This window comes from Galeopterus variegatus, unplaced genomic scaffold (assembly GCF_000696425.1).
Source record: "Galeopterus variegatus unplaced genomic scaffold, G_variegatus-3.0.2 Scaffold1119, whole genome shotgun sequence".
In the NCBI taxonomy this organism is placed as follows: domain Eukaryota; kingdom Metazoa; phylum Chordata; class Mammalia; order Dermoptera; family Cynocephalidae; genus Galeopterus; species Galeopterus variegatus.
The window spans coordinates 172,502-191,919 of NW_007727230.1; the positions used below are offsets into that span (position 1 = coordinate 172,502).

Sequence of the window (19,418 nt, forward strand, 5' to 3'; positions counted from 1 at the left end):
TCTACTTTCTGTCTCTATGAATTTGCCTCTTAAAGGCATTAATCCGTTCATGAAGGTAGAGCCTTCATGACCTAATCACCTCTTAAAGGTCCCATCTCTTAACACTGTTGCATCGGGGATTAAGTTTTCAACACATGAACTTTGGAGGACACATTCAAACCATAGCACTCCCCATTGCCCTCTCCCCCCAGTCCCTAGTAACTGCTATTCTACTTTCTGTCTCTATGAATTTGCCTCTTCTAAAACCATAGCACTCCCCATTCCCCTCTCCCCCCAGTCCCTAGTAACTGCTATTCTACTTTCTGTCTCTATGAATTTGCCTCTTCTAGGTACTTCATGTAAGTGGAATCATACAGTATTTGTCCCTTTGGGTCTGGTTTATTTCACTTAGCATTATAGATTAAGGTTCATTCATACTATAGCATGTATCAGAACTTTGTTCCTTTTTAAAGATGAATAACTGAGCTCTGTATATACCACATTTTGTTTATCCATTAATCTGTTGATGGATATTCTGGGTTGTGTGTGCCTTTTGGCTATTATGAACAATGCTGCTACAAACACTGATATACGCATAGTTGTATGAGTCCCTTCTCTCAGTTCTTTTGGGCATCTATCTCAAAGTGGAATTGCTGGATCATATGGTAACAGTATATTTGAGTTTTTGAGGAACCACCAAACTGTTTTTACAAAGCCGCTGCACTATTTACATTCCCATCAGCAATGTACAAGGTTCCACATCCTTGTCAACAATTATTTTCACTTTTTTTGGTAGTAGCCATCCTATCAGGTGTGAAATAGTATCTCATTATGGTTAAGATTTTCACTTGCCTAATGACTAGTGATATTAAACATCTTTTCATTTGTTTATTGGCCATTTGTGTGTGTATCTTCTTGGGATAAACGTCTATTCAGGTTCTTTGCCATTTTTGAATTGAATTGTTTGGCTTTTTTGTGTTGAGTTGTAAGGGTTCTTTATATATTCTAGATATTAATCCTTTACTACTTGCGAATTATTTTCTCTCGTTCTGTGAATTGTCTTTTCACTTGCACAGTTTTAACTCGAGAAGTATGCTGCAATTAGAGTATCTTAAAACCACCTTATTGGATGTGAATTGTCTCCTTTAACAATGTGTAAAGTTAACTTTACAGATAACTGAAATCCAACAACAGCACACTGCCTGGCACCTAATATGTCCTCATACTTTTAGTTATTATTACTGTTAATGCTTCAGATAATCTCTGAAGAGTAACAGAAGCTGCTTCAAAAAGGCACAGGATCGGTGGGAAAAACAGAAAGTAGAAGACACAGAGATTGCGAGCAGAGCCAGTAATCACTAAATCTATCTACTGCCAACACACCGGTTTCTAGGATCCACTGTCACAAGATTACTCCACCAAGCTCCAAACCACACGCCCCAACCGACCCCGTCCCCGCCCCCAACCCGATCCCAAGGCCACTTCCTGCCACTTCCGCCCCGCCCCCAGTCCGCTTCAAGCAAGTTTAGCGCGTGCGCCTTGTGGGTGCTTGCCCGCCTTGCCCGCGAGAGCCGACACACCCTGCTTCCGGCGCCGAGGTGAGAGTCCACAAGCCCCGGCGCTTAGTGATGACGTAATCTCCGGTTGCTGTGCTGAGTGGGAAGTGGGAACCCTTCGGCCACTGAGATTGTCGTGTCGTCGCTGCTGGCCCTTCAGGCGCTGGTAAGGGAAGCAATAGCTTGAGGGAAGGGGACCATTGAGTCTGCAGTGGGATTTTTTTCTCCTACTCGAAAGCCAGTCCAGGCCTCTGTATTACTCTTACCTCCTGCAAATTCCTTCACCTGTGCTTTCCTCACCACCGACCCTGTCTCTATGAACTTCGACCCTGTCTGATTTGAAACCCCTTACAGTGCACCAGCTTTTGGTGTCTTTCTGTCCATTTCTCTCCCCCTCTTTGCTATGCCCCTTTTGAAAAAGGCCGAACACTGGCCTTGCGTTATCTTTTGACTTCCTTTCTCTAGAACGTGCGCCGTGCAGGTGGGTCTCCCGTGAATCCCTTATGGAAGCTGGAGGGATAAAATACAAAGAGTAGATGACAAATAGCCAGATGTCGAGACAATAAAATTAAGCACGTGTCGTAGTAATCAAACCAATTGAATGCATGTCAACGTGTTGACATTTCTTAAGTCAGGTGATGGGTTAACCAATCATAACTCTTCTGGCACTCTGCTCCATGTTTCCTTGGTTTTAGAAGACACTTCTAGAATCGAGTGACCACAGCTCAGGAGCTTATATTTGATGGGTCTTTTCCTTGGGATCAGTTTTTTGCTCTGACAGCAAGGATGTGTTTACTCTCACTGTCATTGACTGTTTTAGTCCAACGTGGGAGCCTATCTGAGATAAAATGGGACCTAAGAAGGAATGCTGTTCGCTTTATGATTTGATGAGATCCTTCTAGCCTAAAGAAAGATGTATTGAAGGGATTTGTTGCCACATTAGCGTGGCCGGAAAGTATTATTAGATGAAACATATAAGAATGAAAACATGTTTCCTATTTTTATTCGTTGTGTATATTACTCACCAGGACAGAGACTTTAAGGAGACTTTATGATTTAATAGAGCTTGATTTTAACAATCCCACTTTTACAAAGTGTTTCAGATATTTCTATTTAAAAACAGTACCAAGTCTGTTAAAACATTTGCATGCTCACAAGAGCTAACAATGGTCCTTTAAGGATTAGCAGTACTGTTCATAAACAAAAGCTTGAATCAGGGGAAGGTGAGAGAATTTTGTAAGACCAGAGGTAGATAGCTATTATAAATGTAGACCTTTGCAATACGTATATAAAAGTGAAACTTGTTTTCAAGGAGGACATATTCAAAAAGAATCAAATCCAAAGCCTTCTAAGGATTGGTGGTTGTACCATCCAAAAGGCTGGCAACAGGATAGCGTTAATTCTCTTTATACCAATTCAAAATAGATTATAAATCCCCAGTGACATTGATGAATATTAAAGCAAACAGAATATGAAGGCTCCATTCTATCAGACCTTTCTTTTGGAATGGGTGATAGCTAGGTACTCTTATTTACATTTGTAAGTCCATTGAACAAATCTAAACTGACATCTCCCCAAAGTTTCTCATCAATGATCAGTCCTCCTTTTTCCTCTAAAACTTTTCTTTGTGTGGTTACACAGTTTTAACTCTTTTTCTATGAAAATAGTTTGGGCACAGATTTGAAGCACCTATGAAAAAGATGAGCTTAGTGAGGTAGGTGAAAACATGTTTGTTTTCACAGACAATAGAGATAGCAATGGAATTTTATTTCCATTCATTCTCTCTTCTATACATGCTGAGATACCAAAGAACCACAGTGTCGGGCCAGGTAGGTTGACCTGCTGCTGCAACCCAAGACAAGAAGTAAAGCCCTTCCCTTGAAGTAGGATCATGAGTGATACTATTGATTATAAGGAGTTCAAGAATAACAGCATGTAAAATTGAGTCATTCAATAAATATTTAGGATTTTGTGATTGTGATGTATTACGCCATACACAGAAGAAAGAATACTCAGATACGAACCTATACTCAAAGAGCTTACATTCTAGCAAGGTAGAGATCTGCTTAGGAATACAATGTAGAAAGTTAAAAATCCTAGTAAAGGTATAGGTAAAGTGTAATAGGAAGCTAGCTTCTTTGTATAACATGAAAGTATAGTATTGAGAAAGGAGAAAATAATGCCATTTATGGTGGTAAATCCTCTGTCTCTCTTGATAGTCTTAAGGGCCTATGTCATATGTTCTATACTCCTGGCTTTCAACCTTTGCATATGTGGTGCAGGTGACGCATCTCCTTTGTAATAATCTGGACTCTTTTCACTTGTGTTTTCAAGAAAAACATTGATGCTGATAACACCAAGGTCCAGGGTTTGATCCCTGTACTGGCCAGCTACCAAAAAACAAACAAACAAAAACATTCAAACTGGCTTATGCAATGTCAGGGAATTGATTGGCTTTTATATTGAAGAGTCCAGAAGACTTTCTGTTTCTATCTCTCAACTATATTTTCCTGTATGTTGGCTTAGTTTTAGGCTAGGCCTTTTCTGGGTGGTGTAAAGATGGCAACTTTATATCTTACCAGCCTAGCAACCATTGCAGAAAAAAAAAAGAGTTCCCTTTTCTGTAGATTCAGCCAAAGGCCTGAAGCTAGTATTCACTGACTTTGATAGGCCTCAGTAGGGTCTTGTGCCCACTCCTAGATCAATTACTTTGGCCAGAGAATGCTGTACTCTTTTTGACTGGGCCAGACTCATATCCCATTAGAGCTAGTGGGTAAGGTCAGCCCCTCCTGAACACATGGACTGAGTAGAGCAGATACCCAAAGGAAAAATTTTGAGTGTCTTGTTGAAAAAGGATGTTTTGGAGACAAAATAGCAAGAGCTCACTGTGCTTTTTACATTCCTCTGGAATTCAAGGTACCTTAAGATGGAGGTATGGTGGCAGTCAGCTAAGAATGAGACAATTCTTGGTGCCTCTATATGAATTAGGGGTAATAATTAAACTTATGCAATGATTACATGGGGGAAAGTCCTCTCGAGGATTGTTAATTCCAGCACTAAATACGATATTCTTTTCTTGTGTTATTAAGCCCAACTAAAATATACATAGCAAAAAATGAAATACATAGAGCAACATCTAACATCCAATTCCTTGAAGCAGTAAAGCCCTGCACCATGCTGAGAGGAGACTAGACTGTCTGCTTAAGTCATTACTGCTAATTAGCCGTTGGCTGTTATGCAGAAAACACAGCAGAGGAGTGTGAAGCAACTAGTAGAGATGGCTCAGAATTGTCAAGAAGTGTTGTAATTTCTCTTCCTTCAGTAAATAAGGGTAATTTTTCTGCCTTGCATTAGCTTTTGTTAAGATGATTCAAACTAAAGGTAGACCAAATGTTCTTTTTTTTCCCCCCCTTCTTCCTTATATCCATGCCCCAGCTCTTTCTAAGGCCTCTATCCTTATAGCAGAGTATTCATATCCTTGTAAGCAGGGTATTCATACCCTTTGTCTCTTCCTACCCTTTTCAGGGTTGTATTTCTATGCTGTGGCCTTAACATTTCAGAAAGGTGAAAAAGCTCTTCAGGGAGCTCTGCTCATCCCATTGTGCCACAGTCCACTTGGCCTTGAATGAGGAAATATAATCAGAAGAGTGCAGGGCCGGCCCGTGGCTCACTCGGGAGAGTGTGGTGCTGATAACACCAAGTCAAGGGTTAAGATCCCCTTACTGGTCATCTTTTAAAAAAAAAAAAAAAAAAAAAGAGTGCAAATGCAGGCTCAGTCAGCTCCCCTAAATACCTTTGAGGTATATATCTATTTTATATTACATAGTAGACCTGACAGTTGGAATTTGTGTGTCTCTTCAGCATTGTAAAGAATCAAATAAACAGTGAAAGTTAGATATAGAGCTAAGCAAAGACCATTTAGTTTTTAGTGGAAGAAATATTTGGAAGCTTTTAGTTTTAAGCCTCCAAATACAGATAGATTGCTTGGTATATATTAAAGACCCACAACATACAGCTAATCTGGTTCCAGTCCTCATTTGCCATTCCAAATTTAAGATATGGGCTTACACTTAATTTATATATAGCTGAGGAATTCTCAGCTCCAACCCAAAATCATGGAAGTTTGAGAATGAGAAGAGTAATGAGAATGAGTGAATGAGAACTAGTATGCCAGCTTAGAGACTTATGGGAAATCCATAGTTCTTGTCTTTATTTTTAAGTGTCACATTGTTATGATTAGTAGGTGAATTCTCTCTTTGACTTCAGTAATTCTTTCTGGTTAACCTGTTTTCTTAAAGATATAGGAAATAGAAACATGTCAACAGATAAATGTATTTCAGGTGAACATTTTTTAGGCTTTTTGGTTTTAGCTGTCCCTAAATCAAGCCACCATATCCAGTTGGTAGGTTTGTAAGCATTTTGCCAAAAACATCTTGAGTTTTGGAATCAGAGAGTCTTAACCCAAAGCCTTGTTAAATGTATTGTATTTAAGAAGTGGGAAAAGAAACAACTATGGATATATTACAGCTGTTGTGTTATCTGTCCTCCTGTGTCTAATACCTGTCCTTTGTATAGCCCCTCCCCCTAGGTCTGGATGGAGGATAACTTAAAGTGAAATGACAGACCAGGAGAATAACAACAACATCTCAAGTAACCCCTTTGCTGCTCTTTTTGGCTCTCTGGCTGATGCCAAGCAGTTTGCAGCAATCCAAAAAGAGCAGCTGAAGCAGCAATCTGGTAAGTGGAGGAGCCAATAGCAGCAGATGAGATGACCTAGAATGGGCCTTCCCAAATTAAGTATTCTCTGGGTCCTTATTTGCAATTGGAATTTAAGTTTGGGGCAGAAGTTGTTTTTTGTTTATTTTTATTGTCAGTCTTTGTTTTGGGGTCCTCCTCTCCCCTAACCTTCCCCCTGCATAAAGAGACCAGATATTATGTTTTCATAGTAACAGATGCCAATCACATACCCAAAGCTGTCAAGCTGTTGTATTAAAAAAAAAAAAAAAAACACCTAGTAAAAGCTATTTAAATAAGTCATCTTTTTAACATAGGAAACTGAGGTGTTAGGTGTAGATGTGGAAAACAAGTCACATGCAGCCATAGGAAGCATATGTAAAAGGAAGAATTATAAAAGCTTTTTGACCTGTAGACAAATTGGTTCTAAAGCTCAGCACTTCAGAGGCGCTCTCAAGTGAAATGCTTCTTCCGTTCCTGAGTGGCTTCTTTTGTAGCTGACTGCTGTTAGAACAGACTTCTAAGAAAATCTGATCCTTAGCCTTTTTTTTTTTTTTTTTAAACATGACCGGTAAGGGGATCTTAACCCTTGACTTGGTGTTGAGCAAACCGGCCATCCCTATATGGGATCCGAACCCATGGCCTTGGTGTTATCAGCACCGCACTCTACCGAGTGAGCCACGGGCCGGCCCCTGATCCTTAGCCTTAATGTGAAAAAAATCAGAATAATATCTCACTAATTAGAAAAATGTTTTGTTTTTTTTTTTCAGCCAGTACCAAATTTTAGATCAAGTCCAGCTTCCTCCTATAAGGAGACATATAGACTAAAGGAATTAGGATGGTGTTTCTCAAACATTCGTCTTCTGAGAATATTTACAATCTTTCAAACCATAAATTGCTCTCCTTTTCTCTTTAAAAAGAATAATAGCATTTTTCTCTTGAGAAAAAAAGAATTTACATTTGCCATTTGTTTTCTTTATTTCAAAAAATGTTCAGGGATGGCCAGTTAACTCACTTGGTTAGAACATGGTATTGTAATATCAAGGTCAAGGTTTTGGATCCCCACACCATCTCGCCACCAAAAATAAATAAATAAATAAATAAATCAGAGTTAAAAAAGAAGAGAACAAAAAAAAAAAAAAAAGTTCGGGTACATAGCTGACCTGTGGCCTTACTTTCTGATTAGGATTAAATAAAAGGAGATAAAGTCAAGACAGATGAGTGGTAGACAGGGTGATGGATGAAACAAGGAGAAAATAAATGTAGTGCTACTATTTAACATGCTTTTTTCAGTCTCTGAAATCTCCCAGATCTCTGTAATACAGGCTCAGAATGGGAAACCTGGATTAGGAGAGGTAGGAGAGAAAGAAGAGTGAAGAATGGGAAATAAAAAGGAAATGGGAATGTATAATTTATGAGTATGTGGTTGAGGAAAATTTTTCCAAACAGGTTCTTAGCTCCTATCACTCTTGGAGTTCAGAGGAGAACTTAACAGTGTAGGAGCAGAGCAACAGAATGCTCGTCCTTCTGGCTGTAAACAGACATAAAGCTGGCTAGAGTTGGGAGCATTGCAAGCAGCAAGCAGTGGGGACAAGTCAGGCACATGCCTTTCTGTTTCTATTTTGGCACTTCGTCATCTTTGTTTACACTGAGTTTATCATGCCACTGGGTCCAACATGTTTTTTCACCAGCAGTTAGTATTCTTCCAAAACCTTTGGCTTCCTGTATTGAGCTTCACTTTTACTAAACTCACCACACTGAAGCAACTCTTACATCTGAGAATTTTACCTGGATTTTCAGGATAACCATTCTAAAGATACAACAAAGCAAATATAGACTCATTTGTGTCTTTTAGTGAATATCACTACTTTTATAGTTATTCAGCATGAGTGCCATTCTGAGAAGAACTCTTTTAAGTTGCGTTATAAAAAAATTAAAGGGGTTTAGTCAATAAGAAAGTAACAAACCAAAGAGAAAAAAAAAAAGATGTGACAAACAACTTATATGTGATAATCAAATCATTAAAAAGTCCAGTCTTAACAATCATTAGAGAAATGCCAATTAAGACAACAATTAGATAGTTTTTTACCTATAAAATTTATGAAGATTCAAACAGATACTCTGTCATATACTGTTGGGTACATATAAATCAAAGCAGTCTTTCTGACGGTAAGTTGGTAGTATATGCTAACTTCCAACTCTTCAAGCTCTTTGACCCATCAGTTCTGCTTCTATGAATTTATCCTACAGAAATACTCATACAAGTGAACAAAAAGTGTTAAGTTATATTCAGTATACTATTGTCTGGAATCATGAAAAATTGGAAATATTCTATTCATCAGTTGAGAAGCAGCAACATAAACCACAGTGCATGCAAAAATGCAATACAATGCAGCTGTTGAAAAGAATGAGGTAGGCCTCTACATGGCCTAACAAGGAAAGGTGCTGGTGCTGATTAAGTTAAAAAGCAAGCTATGTATAGTATGATCTTTTTTTAAAATTAGAAATCATAGTAATGAACGTTAGCACCAGATTAGGAAAAAAAAATATGGAACACTGCTAAGTTCAGTGGTTGTCTGGAGGGAATTGGTTAAGAGGAGACTTTCTACAGTATATTTTTCTTTGCAGTTTGGAATTATTAAAACAAAAATGTTCTGTTAAAATCAGGAAAAAGCCATACATTTAAAATAATTAAAGGTATTTTGATCTATTACATAACTTTATTCACTAGGATTCTGTAGGGAAGATAATATTGCTGTTTTTGACAGTGTGAAGTGTAATTATGGGTAGAAATAATAAAACTCTTGCTTTGTAAAACATGGTAGGATTTATAGTCAGTGATTTCAGAAGCCTGTACTTTTCTGACTTGAGATGTTCATTAATAAGATTATTAGCTTGTTTCACATCTGAAATGATCCTCCCCTTGGTTATATTTATCATTTTCAGTAGTATACTTGGTTATACTTGGTTCTCTCTTAAAGACTGATGTGTAATGTTTAACTGCTTATGTTTTTTGGCAGATGAACTCCCAGCTAGCCCAGATGATTCAGATAATAGTGTGTCAGAGAGCCTGGATGAATTTGATTACTCTGTTGCTGAAATTAGCCGCTCATTCCGGTCACAGCAGGAAATATGTGAGCAACTCAACATCAATCACATGATCCAAAGGATCTTCCTCATTACTCTGGACAACAGTGAGTGAGACTTGTAGCCAATCTATTCATTATTCTGGCTTGGGCTTGGGCTAGGGACTTGCCTTAGAAATCTATTGCATCTAATATTTAAAAAAACCCACTGTACTCCCTGGAACACAGGGTTTATATTTCAGTGAAGCTTTTGGTGTGATCTGAAAACAGTATTTAGACACAGATCTAACTTTTGTTCTCATTTTGGTAGTGACTGGGCCATACAGCTTTGCCTTTACTACCGTAAAAGGGAGATGGGAATCCTAGCCAAACCCATTTTCTTCTGAGAGGTAACCTGAATATTCAGATGTAAGCCCCTGAGTACTGTCAGAGAGTATTTTCCCTCTGTGCCCTATCTGTCGTCAAACACTAAAGAGAGTACTAATGTCTGGGATTTACTCCTTAAATGTCATGATGTTAGGTTTATAACTAAGTCCATGCTCTGTGACTGGGGGAAGAAAAAAGATTTAAATCTTTAGATACTGCTTTGTGTGTCAGGATCATTCTGATATTACCTGAGTCAGACTTGCAGTTCAAGAGAAATGCTGTCAACATCAATTGTCTGTATAAGACAGAAGCATTATGCTTAACCTGTCAGATTAAACCCACTTCCCAGGTGATCCAAGCTTGAAAAGCGGGAATGGCATCCCCAGCCGTTGTGTGTATTTGGAAGAAATGGCAGTAGAGCTGGAAGATCAAGACTGGCTTGATATGAGCAATGTTGAGCAGGTACCATTTTTACATTCCTAGTTTGTACCCTTAGCAAAAATTAGCCATGCGGCTGAGCTCTCCTCACCATTCTCCAACCATTACTTTGCTTATGTACATCTCTTACATATTATGGTGTTCCTCTTTTGGAATCTTCTCATCTCCCATGGTCACATGTCCACATCTACCCATATTCTAAAAACCAGTTAAAATGCTTTATTTACAAAGCCTTGCCAGATAGGAGTTATTACTCTCCTCTGAGCTCCTAGAATAATCTATGAATCTCTTATGGGAATTGTCACTTTCTGTCTCATGTAAGTCTAATCACTGATTCTCAACACCATTCAACAAATAGTCTTTTAGTGCCTACTGTGTGTTGGTGCTATACTAGACACTTGAGGCTTGATTTAGGATAACTTTATATATATATATATGCGTATATATATATGTATATATATTATTTACATAAAACTTTATGTATATAAATTATATAAAACTATATATAAAAATTATATATATTAATTTTTTATAAAAATGATATATATTAATTATATATGTAAAAATTTATACATATATATATATATATGTATATATATTATTTACATAAAACTTTATGTATATAAATTATATAAAACTATATATAAAAATTATATATATTAATTTTTTATAAAAATTATATATATTAATTATATATGTAAAAATTTATACATATATATATATATAAATTACTTTCTAATACTGTATTTTCTAAAGTAATAGGATACTGGGTTTTTTTTCCCCCTTCACTCTACATCCAAGTCTGTGATTCTTGCAATAACCTGTGTCAGAATTACCTTTACATCTTAATGTTCAAAGATTAACTTTGCAATGGTTTGCAATTTGTGTTTGGTTTTCTTATTAGGCCCTCTTCGCTCGCTTATTACTTCAGGATCCAGGCAACCATTTGATTAACATGACTTCTTCTACAACATTAAATCTCTCTGCTGATCGAGATGCAGGAGAGAGGCACATTTTTTGTTACCTTTACTCCTGCTTCCAAAGAGCCAAGGAAGAGGTAAAGGAATAATCTCCATTGAATACTATATTGTCCTCTTGGGAATGTAAGCCAGAGTTAAATAAATGTCTTTTATATCAGTTTATATATATCACAGTATATCTGGAACTGGATATTAGATGCTCTATTATTTTGTCTTTTAAAGCTTTAGTCTCTTTTCTGTGGCTTGGGGTCCACCCCTTTCCCTAATTAACCAGTGCCTTCTATTCTCTCTACAAACCTCTTTAGAAATCACACCCTTAAAAAAAGGTCTGATAAATTCATTTCCACTGAGGTGTAAATATTAGAGTAGGCTACGTTTGATACTTCCAGGATTGGAATTTTAGGTAGATGATTCTATAAGCCAAAGAATGAGTTTCTTGTGAATTTTCAAGCATCCACAGGAGACCAACATAATTTTGGAATACAATATCTTTTCCATTCTATTTGCTATGTGTATCCTTGTTCCAGGCCATAGAGGTAGACTCTTCTCTGTTTGCAGATTACCAAAGTTCCAGAGAACCTGCTACCCTTTGCCGTGCAGTGCAGGAACCTTACTGTGTCCAATACCCGAACAGTACTCCTCACCCCTGAGATCTATGTTGACCAAAACGTCCATGAGCAACTGGTAGATTTAATGTTGGAAGCCATCCAAGGAGCCCGTGAGTACATAAGCAAGATCTGTGAGCTTCTACATTTTGATTTCCAGATTTAAAATTCCTCTAGCTACGTTAGAAAGTCTCAGAGCCATTATGGTCTGGTACAAATTAAGAAAGCTCACACCTTGATCTTTGGGGTTGAATACAAATAGAATTATCAAAAGTATCAGAAGAATAAAGAGCTGGTATGTAAAGGCATATAAAAATTCCTGTTGCCCCCCTTTTTCATTTGTTTTCTGTTAGATTTTGAAGATGTAACCGAATTTCTGGAAGAAGTTATTGAAGCCTTGATATTGGATGAGGAAGTTCGAACATTTCCGGAAGTCATGATTCCAGTGTTTGATATTTTATTGGGTCGAATAAAAGAGCTAGAGCTCTGCCAGATCCTGTTGCATGCATATCTAGATATTCTTCTCTATTTCACTAGGCAAAAGGATATTGCGAAGGTAGGTCTGAAAGGTTCATATATATTCAGTTGAATTGGAGATTTAATACTTTATGCTTCTCTATCCTGAGGACACTATAATATTACCTATAGAATAAGAGAAAGATAGATTGGTTGTGGTATAGACTTAACTCATTGATGTCCTCTCATCCCATCACTTTTATCTCACCATACATATGAATAAGTAAGATTTATCTTCTCCTTCAGGTTTTTGTGGAATACATTCAGCCCAAGGACCTTAGCAATGGGCAGATGTACCAGAAGACCTTGCTGGGAGTAATTCTGAATATATCCTGCCTGTTAAAGACTCCGGGTGTGGTAGAAAATCATGGCTACTTCCTGAATCCATCTCGATCCAGTCCCCAGGAGATCAAAGTACAGGAGGCCAACATTCATCAGGTGGAACTGTTTACTGGGGTGTCCTAGCCCCCTAATCTTAGATCAAATAGGGTTTCATCAGGAAGCAGATTGCATATAAGGCTGTTTGAGCCTCTTCAGGAAAGTAAATTGATCTGGTTGGCTTTTACCATAATCATGTAAGGAGATTGCCCTCTTTTTAGCACACACTAAGAGCAGAGGATAAACACCTCTGTATGGGGTGAGAATTAGCTGCTGTTGTTCTCTTCCCTGTACTGTAGGGCTGCTACTTCCTTTCAACCCTCATTTTTCTCACCAAGCCATTTCTTATAATATTAGCTCCTAAAATCTTTTGACTGATCTCTGGTTTATAAACCCTTTTTTTTTTTCTTCCTTTTCCTCCCTCCACCTATATGCTCTCCATTTGGGCTTCTTAGTATAAATTATAGTAAAGATCTGGCCAGCATGAGGCATTTAAATGGTTGATTTGGGGATAGTTTAAATCTCTCGTTCACCATTGAATCATAACAATTCTGTAAAGCGGATCTTGGCAAACTACAGCAGTGGGCAAATCCAGCCTGCCACCTGTTTTTGTAAATAAAGTTTTATTGAACATAGCCATGCCCATTCGTATATGTCTTGTTTATGGCTTGACTTCATGCTACAGTGGTAGAGTTGAGTAATTGCTACAGAGACCACATGGCAAGCAAAGCTGAAAATATTTATTGTCTACCACTTTGCAGAAAATGTTTACTGACGCCTGCTCTAAAACTATGTAATGTTATATGCAGTTTGGCAACTGATCAGAAAATCTCTCATGAACACCCAGAAATATATATTTTTTTAAATGAGAACAGGAGCAAAAGGCACAGGGAGAGTGAAGGGAAGGATTAGGATTAGCATATTTTTAGAAACTGCACATTGCTAAGGTTTGGGAGTAAAAAATACTAGGATTGTGAAACTGGAATGTTCTGTGGTTGTGTTTTCTGGTTAAACAGTTCATGGCTCAGTTCCATGAAAAGATCTACCAGATGCTGAAGAACTTACTCCAGCTCTCTCCAGAAACCAAACACTCTATCTTGTCCTGGCTTGGAAACTGTTTGCATGCAAATGCAGGCCGTACCAAGATATGGGCCAATCAGATGCCAGAAATCTTCTTCCAAATGTACGCCTCGGATGCCTTCTTTCTGAATCTGGGTGCTGCTCTCCTGAAGCTGTGCCAGCCATTTTGCAAACCCAGATCCTCTCGGCTCCTCACCTTTAATCCCACTTACTGTGCCCTGAAGGAATTGAATGATGAAGAACGAAGAATTAGAAATGTACACATGAGAGGTAGGGAGGAACTGGGCTCTTCTCAAAATAGTGTGTATGTGTATATGTGTAACATCTAAGGCATTTATTCTCTTATCCTTTTTCACAAAGTGCATCTTTCTCAAGAAAGATGAGAGCTATTTAAAAACTTTTAAAGATAGACTTCAGGGGGCCGGCCCGGTGGCGCACTGGAGAGTGCGCCGCTTGGGAGCGCGGCGGCGCTCCCACCGAGGGTTCGGATCCCATGTGGAGACCGGTTCCCACTCACTGGCTGAGCGCGGTGCGGGCCCAACACCGAGGGTTGCGATCCCGTTACCAGTCAATAAAAAAGACAAACAGGAAAAAAAAAAAAAAAAGATAGACTTCAGGAAAAACAACTGGTAACTTTTAAATGTACTTTTGTGAAACCTTCTCTCTGGATTGGCAGCCTTATATTCATTCATTCATTTGTTCATTCTTTATAAAAATGAATAAAGTACAGCCCCCATCCTTTTTGAACTCAGAGGCTCCAAAAGAAGGCAGATATATTAACAGATAATTATAATGTGATATAGGGCTAAGCTGTGGGAGCACAGAGGAGGGAGTGAATAATCAGTTCTCCAGAAGTTGGAGGTCTTCATACCTGAGTCTTGAAAGATGAGTTGGGTTTTACCAGGCAAAGGAGCAAGAGAGTCCCTTTATACAGAGGGACTAACAAGAATAAAGGTACAAAGCTATGGAAAGTCTTGACTGAAAAATAGAGAGAAGCTCAGTGTGGCTAGAGCAAGGGGTGGGTGAGGTGTGGGAGGTGGGAAGTGGAAGTGGTGATGGGTCCGGGGAGGAAGATGGTTGGGGCCAGATTGGAGAAAACTTGAACAATACAGAGAAGTGAAAAGAAGAAAGTAAATGAGTCATAATCCACCACTCAGGGTGAGTCCCTCTTCATTTTGATGTATTTCCTTCCAGTTTTATAACTCTTAATTGTAAAAGTGATAACTTGCTCAAGAGCAACTCTTAAATACAGAATAGCCCAGAGTAAATACAAATGATTCATTGCCTATCACTTGGAAAAACCTACAGTATTATCATGCCTTTTAATTTTTGGTGATTTCATGGTCAAGTGAAAGAGATTTGACTGTATTTCACTGTAGACAGTAAAAAGCCAAAAGATGTTTTTAGACAAGGAAGTAATGTGACAAGATTTATTTATTTATTTTTTTTATTTTTATTTTTTTGTCTTTTGTCTTTTTTCCGTGTCCGGCAACGGATCGCAACCCTCAGTGTTGCCCCCGTACCGGACCGGGGACGGCAACGGGATCGCAAGCCTCGGTGTTGCTCCCGCGCCTCGCTCAGCCAGTGAGCAGGAGCCGGTCTGTATGTGGGATCCGAACCCTCGGATGGGAGCGCTGCCGCGCTTCCCAAGCGGCGCACTATCCAGTGCGCCACCGGGTTGGCCCAACAAGATTTATTTTTAAGAAGATGTCACTGGTGGCAGTATAGAAGTTGAACTAGTGTACAGGGAGACTGGAAACCAAGGTAGATGTCTGTGGCAAGCCATTTACTGTTCCTTTTAACTTCTTCGAGGTTTGGACAAGGAAACCTGCTTGATTCCAGCTGTGCAGGAACCAAAGTTTCCACAGAATTACAACCTTGTAACAGAGAACCTTGCCCTGACAGAATATACCTTGTACTTGGGATTTCACAGGTAACTTCCCTTATGTCATTAGGAGAGAACTATTTAGGAAAGAATTAGAGTATTTAGTTGTGTTGATAACCAGAAGACTGAAATTGAGTCTTAGAGATATAATCTCACTTTATTCTAAAGGCTTACATTAGAATCTAGTAGGAAAAGGGCATTGTATACATTCGTTTGTGTTTACATAAGTCGGTTTTGTCCAGATTACCTAAATTTGTTTTTAACTTTTGACCTGTTAATTTTTTAAAATTAAAGAAACTCATCATACAGGCCAGCCACAAAAAAAAAAAAAAATTTTAAAGATTCACTAGTAGTACATTTGCAAATTTTTAAATCACTTGTCTTCCTCTTGTCAGCTGGAGAAAGTGGAATTGTTTTCGTTTTTCATTTCGCTTTCTGCTCTTGAATTTTCATCCCTTACTAATCCTGATGAAAAAAGACTGAGCTCTACTTTATAGTGTAGAGACAAAATTGGCAACGATTAAGAAAATGTTTATAAGGGATTCCAATGAGATGAGTAGGACCACAAAAGACGTATGTAACTATGATAAAGAGGATTTTAGAAGTGTGAAGATTTGAGAAGTAGAGTGTATGACTCCCAAAAATGGTCTGGTTGTGGTTCACATCATTCTATAAATTTTTTTCCTCTGATTTAGCTGATTTTGACTACAAGTATAAATAAAGGAGAAAATAGCAACTCAGTTGTAGTTGCTGTCTATAGAAGGGGTATTAGGGATAGCAATTTTTAATGCCTCCTCAGGATACTTAAATTGACAGAGAGTTTTTCAGAACTTCTCATTCAGCAAATTACTGGAAAAATGAAATTACATCTTTATTAGAGTTTTTCTATCCCCATTCTTGACATTTTATTGAGACAATAGATAAAAGTTTGGCATGTGCTTAACCAGTTCAACCACCTAGATTCAAACACAAAAATTAACGTCATCTAATTTTCCATTATTGACTAGCTAGCCCTAGACATTATCTATAGGGCTAAAGGAGATGGTTTTGGACTGTACACATAGAAACAATTATCTATAACTTTGAATTACGGGTCTTCCTTTCAGTAGACTGACTGACCTTTATGAAGAATAATTTTATATTGAACAACAGGGAGCTGAAAGCTGCTCTTAGATTGCATCCCAGGTGGCTATAGTTTATATGTGGTCATTACTAACCTAGAATCCCTTTTACCAGCTTAGTTTTCTATTAACTGTAGAAAGAGTACATCCCCATCCATATACATGGGGACTGTACTCTTCAAAATATGATCACTGCACTTACATGGTATAAAACTGCTGGGCTTTTTGTACTTTACAATAATTATTTATTTTACATAACAACCCACAGCCCACTCTACACCCCACTTAACCAAACTACTGTTCTTCGGATGGGGCATTTCAGCTGAAGGCTGCTAACTATTTGTAATTAGCTTCAATTATGTCCAAATTGAATTATGTCAGAATTATGTCAAAATTCAATTATGTCAAATACTTGGTAACATTTTCCCAGTGCTATGTTCCCTGACTCTGTCCTGTCAAAAACTTTTGCGAGTGCCTTCTGTCTCATTGCAACTGCAACTCCTTATATCCTTAAATAGGATCATAGAATAAATAAAAACGAGGATTTGTTTTTCTGGAATGGTCTGTACTAGACTGTCCCTGTATGAGCCTCCCTGACCCAGTCTCTTCTGCTTTCTTGAGGGCAGGTTGCATGATCAGATGGTAAAAATCAACCAAAATCTGCATCGGCTGCAGGTTGCCTGGCGGGATGCTCAGCAAAGCTCTAGCCCTGCTGCTGACAGTCTCCGTGAGCAGTTTGAACGACTGATGACCATCTATCTTTCTACCAAGACTGCCATGACTGAGCCACAGATGCTACAAAACTGCCTAAATTTGCAGGTGTCCATGGCTGTTCTACTGGTCCAAGTGGCCATAGGCAATGAGGGCTCACAGCCAATAGAGCTCACTTTTCCTTTGCCAGATGGCTACAGCTCTTTGGCTTATGTGCCAGGTAAGCAGGCTCTCCCTTGAGAATTTCCTATTTTTAGCCATTTAAGTTTAACTGGGTCACTTTGGAAGTATAATCCTCAGAGTCTCTTTCCTTAGTTATCATTCAGTTGGTTTTGGAGAAACAACTCAAACTTGTAGATAGTATCTCCTGGTCAAAGTGTGGGGGTACTAATAGTTTGTTCCTCGGCCTTGTGCATATCAGAAAATCATCTTCAAAGAATTTTAAAAAGTCTGGGTTTTCAGAGCTGTTAGTTTCTATCATTAATGTTGTTTGTTGTTCAACTAATAAATTTATCTAACTCTCCTTGTGTTTTTTTAGGAAAAAAAATGACTTCCTGTTGGTTAACCCAGAAGGGAGATTGTGTGTATATGTATGTTAGTGAGAGGTCAGCAGATATTATTCATCACATCAGGTTATATGTCCTTGATCACTGTATTTGTCATATATTGCAGTGTAACAAATTACCCCAAGACATAGCAGCTTAAAACCACAAACATTATCTCACAGTTTCTGTGGATCAGGAACCCAGGTGTACTCAGCTGTGTGGTTCTGATTCATAGTCCCTCATGCGGTGGTAACCAAGCTGTCAATCAGAGTCATGGGGATCTGAGGATTCGTCTAGGACTGGAGGATCCACTTACAAGCTCAGTCATGTTGTTTACAGGCCTCAGTTGCTTGTGCTATTGGCGAGCAGCCTCTTTTCCAGACTGCATGTATCACTCCTTAGTACTACTCATGATATGGCAGCTGACTTCCCCCAGAGCAAGTGACCAAAATAGAAGCTGTAAGCTTTCGTAACCTAATCTTGGAAATGACATACCATCACTTCTGCTATACGCCTCAGGGTATATCTTCTACCCTGGAAGAGTGCAGGAGGGGACTAGGCAATGACGTGAGTATCAGGAGCTAAATATCATTGGAGAACCATCCTGGAGGCTGGCCACCACAGTCCTCTAATGTATTAGTCTTCATTAGCGAGTTTTCAGACTTCTAAAGGGTTGTTTAAACCACACTTAACCTTGAGAGTGAAAAAAAAATTAGTATACTGGTGTATTAACAATATTTTGTGTCATTACTGTTCATATATTTACTTGGATAAAAATAAAAATTGAGTTACATTTAAAGGAGATTCGACATTTATTAACTTATCACTATCCCTAGTACCAACAAGACATTTAGGTATTTTAAACGTTTGTTATATGGAAGAGAGGAATTTAAATGTTGTTTAGTAAGACAGGTATCAGGCTAATTCCAATGAATATTTTCTTTTTCAGAATTTTTCGCAGATAACCTGGGTGATTTCCTCATTTTTCTCCGCCGCTTTGCCGATGACATCTTAGAGACATCAGCAGATTCCCTGGAGCACGTCCTTCACTTTATCACCGTTTTCACTGGAAGCATAGAAAGGTGAAGTGCTGAAAGCTTGGCTCTGTCACTGCTTAGAGCTGCAAAACATTCAGAAGACTTCTAAACCAAGAGATAAACAAGCCTGAATCATAAGGGGTTGCCTTCAGAAGTTATGTTAACATTAATGAATCACCTGACCATCCTTATGGGTAGCCAAAAATCCCACTGTTGAGAGGCATAATAAGCAAAGGACTTTGCCCACAGAGAATTTGAACCTGCATATAAGGTACCTGATGGGAATTCCACTGCTAGTCCCTGGTTAAAATAGTTACTGTAATGCCAGAAACCTTACCGGTGGCAGCTAGGTGTTAATGATCTTATGATTGTATGATAACAAAGCTTGCTCTTGCTATTAA

The 19,418-nt window shown here is 38.4% G+C and overlaps 1 protein-coding gene across 1 annotated transcript in view; it reads left to right on the plus strand.

The window, feature by feature from the left end:
- Window positions 1-1,632: 1,632 nt before the first annotated feature.
- UBE4A (ubiquitination factor E4A) overlaps window positions 1,633-19,418 on the plus strand; it is a 28,502-nt gene continuing 10,716 nt past the window's right edge. The window contains exons 1-12 of the mRNA XM_008574919.1: window positions 1,633-1,701; window positions 6,111-6,272; window positions 9,290-9,463; window positions 10,071-10,183; window positions 11,064-11,216; window positions 11,698-11,857; window positions 12,098-12,300; window positions 12,507-12,698; window positions 13,655-13,988; window positions 15,531-15,651; window positions 17,351-17,655; window positions 18,930-19,062. Coding sequence (XP_008573141.1) covers window positions 6,152-6,272; window positions 9,290-9,463; window positions 10,071-10,183; window positions 11,064-11,216; window positions 11,698-11,857; window positions 12,098-12,300; window positions 12,507-12,698; window positions 13,655-13,988; window positions 15,531-15,651; window positions 17,351-17,655; window positions 18,930-19,062 — 2,009 coding nt within the window. The 5' untranslated portion in view covers window positions 1,633-1,701; window positions 6,111-6,151. The remainder of the gene's footprint in view (window positions 1,702-6,110; window positions 6,273-9,289; window positions 9,464-10,070; window positions 10,184-11,063; window positions 11,217-11,697; window positions 11,858-12,097; window positions 12,301-12,506; window positions 12,699-13,654; window positions 13,989-15,530; window positions 15,652-17,350; window positions 17,656-18,929; window positions 19,063-19,418) is intronic.